Source organism: Lupinus angustifolius, chromosome LG05 (assembly GCF_001865875.1).
Source record: "Lupinus angustifolius cultivar Tanjil chromosome LG05, LupAngTanjil_v1.0, whole genome shotgun sequence".
Lineage (NCBI taxonomy): Eukaryota > Viridiplantae > Streptophyta > Magnoliopsida > Fabales > Fabaceae > Lupinus > Lupinus angustifolius.
This window is the reverse complement of record NC_032013.1, coordinates 14,647,944-14,664,904: the sequence shown is the minus strand read 5'-3', so window position 1 is coordinate 14,664,904 and position 16,961 is coordinate 14,647,944. Positions and strand designations below refer to the sequence as shown.

The window sequence follows — 16,961 nt, the reverse complement described above, 5'->3', positions numbered from 1 at the left end:
ACCACAGAAAGGATTTGCATAGCCCATTGTGTTTATCCTTTGGATAACATGAATTAGAGATTAAGCTAGTATGTTCAAACTAGCTCTTATGCCATTTGTTTGTTAACAAGGGATCTATCATCCACTAGAGAGGGTGAATGGTATTGATTACAAATGAACTTGAATCGCAATAGAAAAGATAGTCACAAACATAACTGATTTTAATCGACTAAAGTGAAAAGTTAATCAATTAACACATATCAAATTTAATCAATTAACACAAGATATACTTAATCGATATTATGCATACTTAATTGAATAATCAGACAGTTTTTCTCAAAAATCTTTTGGTTCCTGATTCTTTTTATTCAACAACATAATAGAGATTAACCCAAATTCAATATGCTCAAAAATATGAAATCGAAGTGGACTTAACAAAGCAAGTTACTTAAGCAATGATCCCATAAAGAAAGATGTAAAATGATGCAACGAATCGATAATTGCGAGTAAGTAAAAAATAGGGTAAAAGAAGAAAATACAACCGAATTTTATCCTGGTTCATTTGTTTGTCCACATGTAAACTATATCCAGGTCTACCCTTCTGATCTCGGGAGATTTGCATCACTACAAGAAATCAATTGTTTGATACAAACACTTCTTCACCAAGATCTTTCATGGACCTAGCTTCTAATGATTCGTCGTCACTTGTAACTAAGTTCTCACCCGAGACTCCTCTTGGACCTAGACCGCAGCCAAGGATTTCTCCTGATTACTCTATTTTCTCCTAGGTTATACCTCATACCCACAAAAGAGATAAATCCACAAATAACAACTGTAAGGTTTTTTGTACAACTTTACCAATACATCTTGTATGTGCTATTACAATACAATAACTACTCTGCACATACCTTTTGATCATTCTCACATACAGAGATCAAAATTAATGTATGAGACTCACTAAGGGAAATCTTTGAAAAACCTCTCAAGATATGAAAATGCTTTCCTTTTCAAAGATTGTAAAAACTCTTCTTTTTTTCTCAATCAATCACTCTTGAAAATTCTTGCTTTTTTGAGTTCTAAAATAATGAATGTATTTCTTACTAAACTGATCTGAATGAATTATTTGAAAATATGATACATTTGTATATGGGAAAGATGGCAAAATACCATTTTGTTTTGCAATTGTTCTATTGAGGATAATCGATTAAATCATGTACTTAATCGATTAATGTTTCTTTAAAAACATCCAAGATTTTAAAAAGAAATTAACTTAATCAATTAACCATATCCTTAATCGATTAACGTGTTTCCCATTTACAAAGACTTAATGGATTAGATAGAGTCTTAATCAATTAAATGGTTTTCAAAAGACTTAGGTTATAATGCATGAACCTCTAACATAAATGATATATGCATGATGCATGATTTTGAAAAAGGATGTGATTATAAGTGCCCAAAATCATGTATGCATGCTAAAATAAGTTTTAATCATGTTATGTATGAAAAATCTCTTTTATGCAATATGAGCATGATATGTGAGATTTATTAAGGGTTCGCTCAACCTAGACTCTACCCATTTAAAGCATCTTATAGGACCTAAAAATAAAATAATTACTCTTAAAGTTCGTGATCCATGCTTGAATATAAGTCTTGTAATGTAGTTGTTGATGTATCCATTGTCTTTAAGCTTTATTCTTTTGTCTTCATCAAAATCATGACCTTGCATCTCTGCATTCACAAGGAAATCATTGAATGAGCTGACATGACATCTTGCAAATTTACAACAACACCTGTAGACACCAACCAAAAACTTAGTGTCTCCTCAAGTTTAGCATATGACGATCCCACTCATTATCGGAGTGTAGCATGCGCTTTACAATATCTTACATTTATAGGACCATATATTTCATATGTTGTTCAATACGTATGCTTACATATGCATGATAAAAAACATAGTACATGAATGCTCTTAAATGCAATCTATGTTACGTGCATGATACACTGAGTTTTAGCTTACATTTGTAGACGTCATCAATTTCTGGTGTTACTTCATATATTGATGCTGATTGGGATGGATGTCCCGACACTATACGCTCCATGTTTGGTTAGTGTGGCTTTCTCGGTGATAATATGATCTACTGGTCCTATAAACGACAACCCACACTGCCTCGCTCTAGTATTGAAGCTGAGTATAAAGGAGAGACCAACTTCGTTTCCAAGTATTATTAGATTCGCAATCTTATTCTTGAACTTCATTTTCGATCCACAAAGCTACATTGGTTTTTGTGACAATGTAAGTGTCATATATCTATCTGGTAACCCCATTCAACATCAACCCACAAAGCACATTGAGCTGGATAAACATTTTGTTCGAGAAAAGGTGGCTCGTGGCCAAGCTTGAGTACGCCATGTTCCCACATGCCATTAAATTATTATTATCTTCACAAAAGGGCTTTTTGTGCATACGTTTTGATGATTTTCGATCCAGTCTCAGCATATAAGAACCTCTCACTTCAACTATGAGAGTAGGATATAATATTCTCTTAAATATCTTCATTATCTATATTTAGTTTATTTATCTCCTCTATTAAGTCATATCCCTTATATTAAGAAATCTATTCATAACATAGTGAATAATTTCCTTATTTGTTATATGACACTCACGTATTTGTGATTATATTCTGTAATGAAATAAACGAGGACTCGTTAACAATAGTGCATGAATGGTCATTTTGTTATCATTATTTTAAGACTTATTGGATATGACTAAAGATAGGATAGACAACTCAAAATCAAATAAAAAATTTGTATTTTATATATAAAAAACTGATAATATTTTATATAATGACAGATGATGTATTTTTATATTAAAATAACATTACTAAGAAAAAACAAAGTATCTAAATTTATCTTCTGATTCAAATATTTGTTATTTTATAGGATTAATACGTTAATTGGAAAATGTTTAAAAGAATAATAAAGAGAGATAAGTTGTTGTTTGGTCCAACGAAAGTTGGAATTCACTTTCTTTATTAAGTCGTAAGAATTAATCATTGTTATACTTAAGAACTAGTACGTGTCAAAACTTATCTCGTCACCATTTTCTAGATGATTAGGGGCATGCAACACAAAAGGAAGCAAAAACGTAGTAAATCATAAAAAAAAAAAATTTCCTTTATTATAAAATGCATCAATAATTCTAAGAAATTATTATTTAAGTGCATAAAAGAGAAGAGTGATATCATAATCAAATTCTATATGCAAATTTACAAGTGATTTCATAATCAAATTCTAGCCAACATCCCTTGGAGTAGAGGCAAAATGGGCCGCTCTTTCCGTTTTGCCCATGCCCGCAAATGTCCGCATAAACTTAAGGGGGCGCGGCATGCCCGCATTATATTCACAAAGAAAATGACATGTCCTACCTGTTTTAAAACGAGCTAACAGACATATGAGTTGTAATATAATAAAATAAAAGGAAATTAAGTAAAGTAGTTGAAAAGAACAAAATTTACAATAAAAATTTGTTATTTTATATTAAGTTCGCCAAATTATATTACATCACAATTTTTTGAGACATTAAATCAAATTACATCATAACTTATTTGAACTTTTCCTCTTTCTTTCCTTATGTTATGCCTGCAGGTCACTTGTATTGCCGGAAAAAAAATGTATGTGGGCTTGGCGGGTAAACAGGTCGAGCAAATGAGCAAAATATGCATGTTTGCTCAAAAAAATATTGCAGGCTATGCGGGCAGCCCGTCGGCATTGCCCGTTTTGTCATCTATACCTTGGAGAGTAAAACATATTTACATTCGTCACCCTTTTTGTTTAAAAGATTACATTCATCTCCCATTGTAATGTTTATAATTTTGGTTTAGTGTATTATAATAAATTTAAAATTTGAAAGTACTTCAATTACAGTGTAAACATTTGTTTGGAGAAATTAGAATTATAGAGAAAATAAAAATTCGAAAATAATATAATCGGAAAATGGTTCATTAAAATTCCGTATAACAAAATTAAAAGAAGATATAGTAAATTTAAAAAGTTGGCTTGGCGGTGGGTTGAATTAAAAAGTTTGAGGCACCTACTCTTTGCTTTGTTGAGAGCGTCTAATAGTTCTAGTTGTTGTAGCTCTTTCTTGCTGTGGGCTAGGATCTTCTTTGGTGATGGGTTCAGATTCTGGCACTTGACCCTAAAAAATTTAAAGGTCCAAATTATAATCTTTAATTAAAAAAATTAAAATCTTACAGATTTATCTTTCACCTCACATTCCTCATCTAGTGTGATGTGGTGTTTCTTTTGGTCGCTGATTTGCTCATATTTTTAGTGGAGTCATTTAATTCAAAGATGTATTTGCCTATAGTTGCCCACTAGAGGGTTAAGTTCTAAAGTATATTTTTTATATTCATTAAAATTTTCCCTTTAAAAATATTAATTGTTTTAACACTATTTTCTTATCGTACTAGAGAATAGTTGACAAAGTTCAGTGAACGATGTAATTATATGTCTCATGATGAACAAAAGGACTGTAGTTAACGTTACCTTGAAGGGTCTTGCATGTACAGGTACTCCAACATCATTACCATATCTTAAGGCTTAAACTTGTTAGAGTGCCTTTTATGTATAACTTTTCATTTATTTCCACTATGCATTTTATGCCATAAATACATTATATATAAGACCTAGCCAATCCCATATTCCATCCATAACAATTTCATTCATTCCAAGATGTTTCGAATTCTTTTGCTCCTCTCTCTTTTCTTATCTACTTCTCATGCTTCAGATTTCTGTGTTGCAGACCTAAAGGGTGTAAAAAGCCCTGCAGGTTATCCCTGCAAGTCACATGTCACTGTTGATGACTTTGTATTTTCTGGCTTTAGAGCTGGAAATACCTCAAACGTGTTCAAAGCTGCACTCACCCCAGCATTTGTTGATGAATTTCCAGGTGTTAATGGCCTTGGCTTCTCTGCAGCACGTTTAGATTTAGATATTGGTGGTATAATCCCAATGCACTCTCATCCTGGTGGCTCTGAGTTGCTAATAATGGTTTCTGGTCAGATCACTGCTGGATTTGTAGCATCAGATAATTCAGTTTTTCTTAAGACCCTTTCAAAGGGAGATCTTATGATTTTTCCACAAGGATTGTTGCATTTTCAACTAAATGCTGGTAATACAAAGGCCACAGCTATTTTTGCTTACAGTAGCACGAATCCTGGTGCACAACTCCTTGATCTTGCATTGTTTGGAAACAACTTAGATTCTACGTTGGTGCAAAAGTCTACCTTCCTTGATGCTGCCCAAGTGAAGAAGCTTAAGGGTGCTTTTGGTGGTTCTTATTAATTTGTGTCTCTGGTATTTGGTTAAAGAATGAAAACGAGGAAAATTTGTTATTGATTTTTCAATACAAATTTACATTGTTTTTTATATTCTCTATTTGATGTTTTAAGAACACTAGTTAGCTTTTGTCTTGTTCTGTTTTTATTATCAGCATTAAGGTTCCGAGTTTTGCTTTCAAATGCTAAGAATAATACCAAGTCCTTATGATCATTCTAAGTAGTTATTTTACAGAAACTGTAGTGTTTTACAAACTCTTTAGTTTTATGCCTCAGACTTGAGGATATATACTTGCTATGATGATCTGAGAGATACTTGAAGGAATTAAATGGACTTGTATATAATTTTATTTATTTGAAGAAGACTGAAATAATCAAAAGTAATACAAAAAGGAAGTTGAATTATGTTTAGCAACTTCCGACTAGAATTAAATCTTTAAACACATTAAATAAGATTTAAACAACAGCTTAAAATTTTACTCGACTAACTCGTTTATTTTTTTTAAGAAAGATTTTTTCAAATGATTACTTTATCTTACTAAAAACTGAATGAAAATATCTTTAAGAAAAACTTTTGGTATCACAAAGAAAAACTTTTGGTATCATAAACAAAAACTCCCCCAAATTAAAAAGCAAGTATAAAAAGTTAAATAAAAAGGAGTTAAGAAATAAAAAATTGACACAAAATTTATAGTGGTTCACCAAATATCTTAGGTTGCATCTAGTTTCTTCCTAGCACCAAGATTCCATATAATCCAACACTTGTTACTACAATAAGTATTGTTTTCACACTAGTCTATGCAGACTTAACAACTCAAGTATTATTTGGATACCTAGTATCTTTAGGCTCAACACTAAACAACAGTAGGGTTCTTTGTATCATAGGTGATAAAAAGATATTACTATAGTTTAAAGGCAATTTTTAACGCACACTATAAGACTTGTAATATTATATGAGACTGAATGTTAGGTGGTAAAATGTCAAAAAGAAAATAAACTCTATGTAGTAAAGATGAGAATTTTATGTTAGATGAGAGGACATCCTATACAATATAAGATTATAAATGAATGCATTAGAGAAAAAGTTGGAGTAATTCATGTTATAGAAAAGATGGTAGAATTACGTCTTAGGTGGTCCGGAAAAGTGTGGGATAGATCAGGTGGAAGCCTAAATAAGGAGAGAATATCAAATGTAGGTTATTCCAGTTCTTTTAAGAAGAGTGAGGCCAAAGAAAAACATAATCTTAACGATTAGGAAAATTTTAGATATAGAACTTTTGTCAATGTACATGAATTTAATAGAGCATTGTGGTGTCATTCAATCCATGTAGTCGATCCTTTTTAGTAAGATTAAGACTTGGATGTCATAGTTAGTATTTCACAACTCATTAATTATGATATAAAATTATAGATTTAGTTTTAGATAGTGACAATTTAATTTATATTATTCAATTTGTAAGTTTTTAAGTAAAGATGTAAAATATTTACCACAACAACAAATGAGGTCCAAAAGGTGTGAAAGATGAATATACCAATCAGTGCATTATGAATATACCAATGTGTCATTACGTCGTTTTGGAAAGATGGTGGCTAAGATAAGTATTTACCATTTAGTATAGGATGTCTCTAATGAGAGTTTAAATACATATAAGGTCTAAGTCTATGCATATCATTGTTTTGATGAATATACTAATCTACAAGACGATTTATTACGACATATGAGAACAAGAAGACACCCAAGACACTTTACTATCTATATCTTAGTTTACTTTTTATTTTTAATGCTTTCTAGGTCTAAGATGTCATGCTGTATAGAGTTTCATAGGGTCCATACACCTCATATCATTGAATTGAATTGGGATTATTATATATGGAGATAGAGATAACCATTGAGCTAAACTTCTGAATTTAACCTCTAATAATCGATTAGTAATTAATTAAGCAGTAAATCGGTTTTTTAGAAATATTTTTTTAAGCAACAGTTAATAAATTATCAACTCTCTACAATCTATTAAGAGCTTGTAATAAACTTATAATCAATTATTGTTAATCGGTTATTTGATGTAGAAAATAGATTTATAAAAGGCTTGATTGATCTCATAAGTCCAATTCAGCTGAGTTTAATTTTTAAACTAAAAATCATTTCAACTATATAAGTTTTGTATTTCTCTAAGGAGAGAAAACTTCTCAGAATCTTTAAGAAAAGTGAAATTAATCATTTTCATTTTTCTTCTATAGTCTTCATATTCATGTTGATTTTAACTTATCAACTTGATTAGATAGAAAATTGAATTTTTTTCATAGTCATCAATTATTGTTGTAATCTGCACAAGAAAGTTTCTTGTGACATGAAGTTGCTATAATTTTCTATTTACAATACAAGTGTTGTGATTATGGGTGAGCCATCCACCAGATCAAGAAAGAAGATTAGTTAGGGGTGAGGAATTCTCTATTTAGGAGAAAGTGGTCGTTTTGGGAGGCATATAGTTAGGAGGTTGTGGTAAATCAATCAAGGCCAAGCTTGTGAACAAAAGATGTGAATATCTTTTGTGATATGTTTGTATCAAAATAATATCTCATGAAATCGTAGCGTCACTCTTGTCATCAACTAATATCAAATCATTGATGTCAAATCTTCTTACTCTTTATATGTTTAACAATTTCCATGGATGGAAGAATTTTAGTTGGTATATGATTGACTGTAACGCTAAGAGCAAGTTAAATAGATTCCTCATTTGTAATGAGTGGCGGATCAGATAGTCGAGACTAATTCAAAAAGGTCTGGAGAATAATATATCCAATCATTGTCCCATTACCCTAGAAATTATGGTCCAAAACATGAGTCCAAAACCTTATAAAGTTATGAATGTCTAGTTTCAGGATAAAAACTTCAAAAAGTAGTTGAAAAAGAATGTGCTGATATACTGTGAAGAAGATCTTACTTATTTGCTTAAAAGTTCTTCTCCTTTGTTCAAAATGAAGAATTTACATCCAGAAGCATGCAAATAAGAAATATTTGGTTTTTGGCCTTTAAACAATTCATTGGGGGTTTTCTCAAGAATAGAGCTTAGAATATTCTATTCATAACATAACAAACAGTATGAAACGCACCCGCCCAAAATTACTTGGCACTTTGCTCTCATTCAACATGGTTCTAGCCAACTCCTCAAGAACTCGATTTTTCATTTCAGCAACTCCATTTTGTTAAGGAGTTCTAGGAGTGGAAAATTGGTGTTCACTCAAACTTGTGGTTTTCAAACTAACCACCATGATCACTTCTAATGGTCACAATTTTAAGATTCATTTGGTTTTGGATTAGCTTGCCATGCCGGTTAAAAGTTTTGAAAGTGTCACTTTTTAGTGCAAGAAATAGTATCCATGTGAATCAAGAATAATCATAAAATATGACAAGTGCATAGTAACTTCCACCAAATCTCATGATTTGAGATGGTCCAAACAAATCCATGTAAAGTAACTCCAATGTCCTTGTTGTGGATACCATATTTTTAGAAGAAATGAAACTTTTGACTTGTTTGTGTTTACGACAAGAGTCACAAGTTTCTTTTATTTTGAATTTAAGTTTAGGTAGTTCAATTACTAATTCCTTAGTGGACAACTTATTCAAGTGATTCAAATGGGTATGGGCAGCCCGCCTAAGCCAAATCCAAATATCATCCTCTTTAGAAATAAGACATTTTCAAAATAGTAAGAAGATATCATCCAAATCAACCATGTATATATTGTTAGTTCTATGACCAATAAACATAATACTATCATCATTGTCACTGGTAATAATGTAACACTTGGAGTTAAAGATTACCTTGTTACCTTTATCGCAGAATTGGCTAATGTTTAGAAGGTTATGTTCTAAGCCTTCCAACTTCGAGTATCTTGCCTTGATTGTTTTTACCGTAAGTGACATAACCCTTTTCCATTGGTGAAAGTTCAATATATTTGGACTTATCACCCGTCATCTGCCTAGAGTATATGTTGTCCAGATACAGTTGATGTCCAAATGTCCTTAGGCACACCTATAAAACAAGGATCACTTGCTTGTTTTAGGTACCCAAATAGTCTTGGGTCCCTTGATGTTAGTTTTCTTGAGATCTTGTCCCTTTTCAATCCAAATATATTCACCTTTGGGTACACCATGCAATATAATACAACAATAGTTAGAAATATGATCATACATACCATAATAGAAACATGTAGGAGACTTATTTTACGAAATTTTTGAAAAATCAACATATTTCTTGTATGGTCGCTTTTTAGCGTATAAATCCCAAACCAGACTTATTACCAACATTTCTCTGTTGTGCGAGCAATTTATTCAACTTATGACTACCCTTTGATAAGTTTGCAACTTTTTCTTTCAAACATGCATTTTCTTTCTTTCAAAGTGGACATTTTTCGCAAGAGGGTGTCATAGATAATTTAGAAGCTCAATCACATATAGAGTTTGAATAAATGAGATCTAAAGTTTCATTTTGGAGCTGAAGTTCTTCCATAAATTTCTGCATTTCTAAAATTTTATTTTCATGCACCAAAATGACCCTTTTTCGATCGACATTGATTTTAGTCAACTTTTTAAGTTCTTCATGTAATTCAACGTAAGCACCATATAAAACATCATATATGGGGGAATCTTCAAAATCATAATCAGAACCAGAAATTTTAACCTTGCTCGAGTTGCCATGCCTGCTTGTTTTATAAGTTTCGTGATTTTGAGTTATAATGAATCATTTGGCCGATTCTTCATCGTCCGAGGTGGTTGATGTGGCTTCATCATCGGGTACATTCCACACAATGTAGGCCTTCTTAGCCATCATGTCCCGAGATTCTTTCTTGTCATTCTCAACCCTATTAAGATAAGTAGGACATGAAAATTTCATGTGTCCTACTTTCCCACACTCATGGCAAGTTATTTTCTCCTTTGTGTTCTTGCCTTTTTCGGTTGAGTCTGTCGGTTCTTTCCATTGAAACCTTCTATATTCTCATTTCTTCTTCAATAATTTGCCAAAATTATTCACAGGGAGAGCAATGGTTTGATCGTCAATATTAAAGGAATCGAAGTCTTCATCACAAGGTGTCTCCTCTTGAGATGCCCTTCTTCCTCTTGTCCGATTCTTCATGTTGTGTCAAACGGCCTAGCTCCATCTCATGCTCTTGAAGCTTTCTGAAAAGTATTGCAAGTGTCATTGAATCCAAGTCCTTGGATTCCACAATAGCCATCACTTTAGCTTGACATGCCCTATCAAGATATCTTAAAACTTTGTTAGTCAATTCACCATTAATAAACACTTTATGAAATGCAACAAGGTGATTAATAATATGAGTAAAATATTTTTGCATGTCACTAATTGATTCATTTGGATGCATGTGAAACAATTCATATTCATGAGTTATAGCATTTAATCTAGCATGTTTGACTTTACTAGTCTCTTCATGGGTTTTTGTAAAGTATCCCACATTTCCTTGGCACTCTTGCATTGAGAAACCCTAAATAACTCATCACATGAAAGTGCAGTGGTAATAATATTCTTAGAATTCAAATTATGTTACACTTTTCTCTTTCATCGGTCCAAAGACTCTTTGGTTTCTCTTTGGTTTCACCATCCACTAAGTGTAGTGGAATGTGAGGTCCATTTTTTATGGCTTCCCAAATATATGTATCAATGGCCTCAATAAAGATCATCATTTTGACTTTCCAGTAGGCATAACCCTCTCCACTAAAGACGGGAGAGCAATAGCTAGAGGATCATTCACCACAGAAAGGATTTGCATAGCCCATTGTGTTTATCCTTTGGATAACATGAATTAGAGATTAAGCTAGTATGTTCAAACTAGCTCTTATGCCATTTGTTTGTTAACAAGGGATCTATCATCCACTAGAGAGGGTGAATGGTATTGATTACAAATGAACTTGAATCGCAATAGAAAAGATAGTCACAAACATAACTGATTTTAATCGACTAAAGTGAAAAGTTAATCAATTAACACATATCAAATTTAATCAATTAACACAAGATATACTTAATCGATATTATGCATACTTAATTGAATAATCAGACAGTTTTTCTCAAAAATCTTTTGGTTCCTGATTCTTTTTATTCAACAACATAATAGAGATTAACCCAAATTCAATATGCTCAAAAATATGAAATCGAAGTGGACTTAACAAAGCAAGTTACTTAAGCAATGATCCCATAAAGAAAGATGTAAAATGATGCAACGAATCGATAATTGCGAGTAAGTAAAAAATAGGGTAAAAGAAGAAAATACAACCGAATTTTATCCTGGTTCATTTGTTTGTCCACATGTAAACTATATCCAGGTCTACCCTTCTGATCTCGGGAGATTTGCATCACTACAAGAAATCAATTGTTTGATACAAACACTTCTTCACCAAGATCTTTCATGGACCTAGCTTCTAATGATTCGTCGTCACTTGTAACTAAGTTCTCACCCGAGACTCCTCTTGGACCTAGACCGCAGCCAAGGATTTCTCCTGATTACTCTATTTTCTCCTAGGTTATACCTCATACCCACAAAAGAGATAAATCCACAAATAACAACTGTAAGGTTTTTTGTACAACTTTACCAATACATCTTGTATGTGCTATTACAATACAATAACTACTCTGCACATACCTTTTGATCATTCTCACATACAGAGATCAAAATTAATGTATGAGACTCACTAAGGGAAATCTTTGAAAAACCTCTCAAGATATGAAAATGCTTTCCTTTTCAAAGATTGTAAAAACTCTTCTTTTTTTCTCAATCAATCACTCTTGAAAATTCTTGCTTTTTTGAGTTCTAAAATAATGAATGTATTTCTTACTAAACTGATCTGAATGAATTATTTGAAAATATGATACATTTGTATATGGGAAAGATGGCAAAATACCATTTTGTTTTGCAATTGTTCTATTGAGGATAATCGATTAAATCATGTACTTAATCGATTAATGTTTCTTTAAAAACATCCAAGATTTTAAAAAGAAATTAACTTAATCAATTAACCATATCCTTAATCGATTAACGTGTTTCCCATTTACAAAGACTTAATGGATTAGATAGAGTCTTAATCAATTAAATGGTTTTCAAAAGACTTAGGTTATAATGCATGAACCTCTAACATAAATGATATATGCATGATGCATGATTTTGAAAAAGGATGTGATTATAAGTGCCCAAAATCATGTATGCATGCTAAAATAAGTTTTAATCATGTTATGTATGAAAAATCTCTTTTATGCAATATGAGCATGATATGTGAGATTTATTAAGGGTTCGCTCAACCTAGACTCTACCCATTTAAAGCATCTTATAGGACCTAAAAATAAAATAATTACTCTTAAAGTTCGTGATCCATGCTTGAATATAAGTCTTGTAATGTAGTTGTTGATGTATCCATTGTCTTTAAGCTTTATTCTTTTGTCTTCATCAAAATCATGACCTTGCATCTCTGCATTCACAAGGAAATCATTGAATGAGCTGACATGACATCTTGCAAATTTACAACAACACCTGTAGACACCAACCAAAAACTTAGTGTCTCCTCAAGTTTAGCATATGACGATCCCACTCATTATCGGAGTGTAGCATGCGCTTTACAATATCTTACATTTATAACACCTGTAGACACCAAGCCAAAACTTAGTGTCTCCTCAAGTTCAGCATATGACGATGCCACTCATTATCGAAGTCTAGCATGCGCTTTACAATATCTTACATTTATAGGACCATATATTTCATATGTTGTTCAATACGTATGCTTACATATGCATGATAAAAAACATAGTACATGAATGCTCTTAAATGCAATCTATGTTACGTGCATGATACACTGAGTTTTAGCTTACATTTGTAGACGTCATCAATTTCTGGTGTTACTTCATATATTGATGCTGATTGGGATGGATGTCCCGACACTATACGCTCCATGTTTGGTTAGTGTGGCTTTCTCGGTGATAATATGATCTACTGGTCCTATAAACGACAACCCACACTGCCTCGCTCTAGTATTGAAGCTGAGTATAAAGGAGAGACCAACTTCGTTTCCAAGTATTATTAGATTCGCAATCTTATTCTTGAACTTCATTTTCGATCCACAAAGCTACATTGGTTTTTGTGACAATGTAAGTGTCATATATCTATCTGGTAACCCCATTCAACATCAACCCACAAAGCACATTGAGCTGGATAAACATTTTGTTCGAGAAAAGGTGGCTCGTGGCCAAGCTTGAGTACGCCATGTTCCCACATGCCATTAAATTATTATTATCTTCACAAAAGGGCTTTTTGTGCATACGTTTTGATGATTTTCGATCCAGTCTCAGCATATAAGAACCTCTCACTTCAACTATGAGAGTAGGATATAATATTCTCTTAAATATCTTCATTATCTATATTTAGTTTATTTATCTCCTCTATTAAGTCATATCCCTTATATTAAGAAATCTATTCATAACATAGTGAATAATTTCCTTATTTGTTATATGACACTCACGTATTTGTGATTATATTCTGTAATGAAATAAACGAGGACTCGTTAACAATAGTGCATGAATGGTCATTTTGTTATCATTATTTTAAGACTTATTGGATATGACTAAAGATAGGATAGACAACTCAAAATCAAATAAAAAATTTGTATTTTATATATAAAAAACTGATAATATTTTATATAATGACAGATGATGTATTTTTATATTAAAATAACATTACTAAGAAAAAACAAAGTATCTAAATTTATCTTCTGATTCAAATATTTGTTATTTTATAGGATTAATACGTTAATTGGAAAATGTTTAAAAGAATAATAAAGAGAGATAAGTTGTTGTTTGGTCCAACGAAAGTTGGAATTCACTTTCTTTATTAAGTCGTAAGAATTAATCATTGTTATACTTAAGAACTAGTACGTGTCAAAACTTATCTCGTCACCATTTTCTAGATGATTAGGGGCATGCAACACAAAAGGAAGCAAAAACGTAGTAAATCATAAAAAAAAAAAATTTCCTTTATTATAAAATGCATCAATAATTCTAAGAAATTATTATTTAAGTGCATAAAAGAGAAGAGTGATATCATAATCAAATTCTATATGCAAATTTACAAGTGATTTCATAATCAAATTCTAGCCAACATCCCTTGGAGTAGAGGCAAAATGGGCCGCTCTTTCCGTTTTGCCCATGCCCGCAAATGTCCGCATAAACTTAAGGGGGCGCGGCATGCCCGCATTATATTCACAAAGAAAATGACATGTCCTACCTGTTTTAAAACGAGCTAACAGACATATGAGTTGTAATATAATAAAATAAAAGGAAATTAAGTAAAGTAGTTGAAAAGAACAAAATTTACAATAAAAATTTGTTATTTTATATTAAGTTCGCCAAATTATATTACATCACAATTTTTTGAGACATTAAATCAAATTACATCATAACTTATTTGAACTTTTCCTCTTTCTTTCCTTATGTTATGCCTGCAGGTCACTTGTATTGCCGGAAAAAAAATGTATGTGGGCTTGGCGGGTAAACAGGTCGAGCAAATGAGCAAAATATGCATGTTTGCTCAAAAAAATATTGCAGGCTATGCGGGCAGCCCGTCGGCATTGCCCGTTTTGTCATCTATACCTTGGAGAGTAAAACATATTTACATTCGTCACCCTTTTTGTTTAAAAGATTACATTCATCTCCCATTGTAATGTTTATAATTTTGGTTTAGTGTATTATAATAAATTTAAAATTTGAAAGTACTTCAATTACAGTGTAAACATTTGTTTGGAGAAATTAGAATTATAGAGAAAATAAAAATTCGAAAATAATATAATCGGAAAATGGTTCATTAAAATTCCGTATAACAAAATTAAAAGAAGATATAGTAAATTTAAAAAGTTGGCTTGGCGGTGGGTTGAATTAAAAAGTTTGAGGCACCTACTCTTTGCTTTGTTGAGAGCGTCTAATAGTTCTAGTTGTTGTAGCTCTTTCTTGCTGTGGGCTAGGATCTTCTTTGGTGATGGGTTCAGATTCTGGCACTTGACCCTAAAAAATTTAAAGGTCCAAATTATAATCTTTAATTAAAAAAATTAAAATCTTACAGATTTATCTTTCACCTCACATTCCTCATCTAGTGTGATGTGGTGTTTCTTTTGGTCGCTGATTTGCTCATATTTTTAGTGGAGTCATTTAATTCAAAGATGTATTTGCCTATAGTTGCCCACTAGAGGGTTAAGTTCTAAAGTATATTTTTTATATTCATTAAAATTTTCCCTTTAAAAATATTAATTGTTTTAACACTATTTTCTTATCGTACTAGAGAATAGTTGACAAAGTTCAGTGAACGATGTAATTATATGTCTCATGATGAACAAAAGGACTGTAGTTAACGTTACCTTGAAGGGTCTTGCATGTACAGGTACTCCAACATCATTACCATATCTTAAGGCTTAAACTTGTTAGAGTGCCTTTTATGTATAACTTTTCATTTATTTCCACTATGCATTTTATGCCATAAATACATTATATATAAGACCTAGCCAATCCCATATTCCATCCATAACAATTTCATTCATTCCAAGATGTTTCGAATTCTTTTGCTCCTCTCTCTTTTCTTATCTACTTCTCATGCTTCAGATTTCTGTGTTGCAGACCTAAAGGGTGTAAAAAGCCCTGCAGGTTATCCCTGCAAGTCACATGTCACTGTTGATGACTTTGTATTTTCTGGCTTTAGAGCTGGAAATACCTCAAACGTGTTCAAAGCTGCACTCACCCCAGCATTTGTTGATGAATTTCCAGGTGTTAATGGCCTTGGCTTCTCTGCAGCACGTTTAGATTTAGATATTGGTGGTATAATCCCAATGCACTCTCATCCTGGTGGCTCTGAGTTGCTAATAATGGTTTCTGGTCAGATCACTGCTGGATTTGTAGCATCAGATAATTCAGTTTTTCTTAAGACCCTTTCAAAGGGAGATCTTATGATTTTTCCACAAGGATTGTTGCATTTTCAACTAAATGCTGGTAATACAAAGGCCACAGCTATTTTTGCTTACAGTAGCACGAATCCTGGTGCACAACTCCTTGATCTTGCATTGTTTGGAAACAACTTAGATTCTACGTTGGTGCAAAAGTCTACCTTCCTTGATGCTGCCCAAGTGAAGAAGCTTAAGGGTGCTTTTGGTGGTTCTTATTAATTTGTGTCTCTGGTATTTGGTTAAAGAATGAAAACGAGGAAAATTTGTTATTGATTTTTCAATACAAATTTACATTGTTTTTTATATTCTCTATTTGATGTTTTAAGAACACTAGTTAGCTTTTGTCTTGTTCTGTTTTTATTATCAGCATTAAGGTTCCGAGTTTTGCTTTCAAATGCTAAGAATAATACCAAGTCCTTATGATCATTCTAAGTAGTTATTTTACAGAAACTGTAGTGTTTTACAAACTCTTTAGTTTTATGCCTCAGACTTGAGGATATATACTTGCTATGATGATCTGAGAGATACTTGAAGGAATTAAATGGACTTGTATATAATTTTATTTATTTGAAGAAGACTGAAATAATCAAAAGTAATACAAAAAGGAAGTTGAATTATGTTTAGCAACTTCCGACTAGAATTAAATCTTTAAACACATTAAATAA

The 16,961-nt window shown here is 32.0% G+C and overlaps 2 protein-coding genes across 2 annotated transcripts; both read left to right on the top strand.

Annotated features, from left to right (window-relative positions):
- LOC109347187 (auxin-binding protein ABP19a-like) lies at positions 4,690-5,482 on the top strand. The gene has a single exon (XM_019586902.1). The coding sequence runs from the start codon at positions 4,714-4,716 to the stop codon at positions 5,323-5,325; it is 612 nt and encodes a 203-aa protein (XP_019442447.1). The 5' UTR covers positions 4,690-4,713; the 3' UTR covers positions 5,326-5,482.
- Positions 15,875-16,671, top strand: LOC109347186 (auxin-binding protein ABP19a-like). Its single transcript, XM_019586901.1, has one exon. The coding sequence runs from the start codon at positions 15,904-15,906 to the stop codon at positions 16,513-16,515; it is 612 nt and encodes a 203-aa protein (XP_019442446.1). The 5' UTR covers positions 15,875-15,903; the 3' UTR covers positions 16,516-16,671.

Bases quoted from the DNA above. Each gene is read 5' to 3' on its own strand.
- LOC109347187 (XM_019586902.1), top strand. From the start codon at position 4,714: ATGTTTCGAATTCTTTTGCTCCTCTCTCTTTTCTTATCTACTTCTCAT.
- LOC109347186 (XM_019586901.1), top strand. From the start codon at position 15,904: ATGTTTCGAATTCTTTTGCTCCTCTCTCTTTTCTTATCTACTTCTCAT.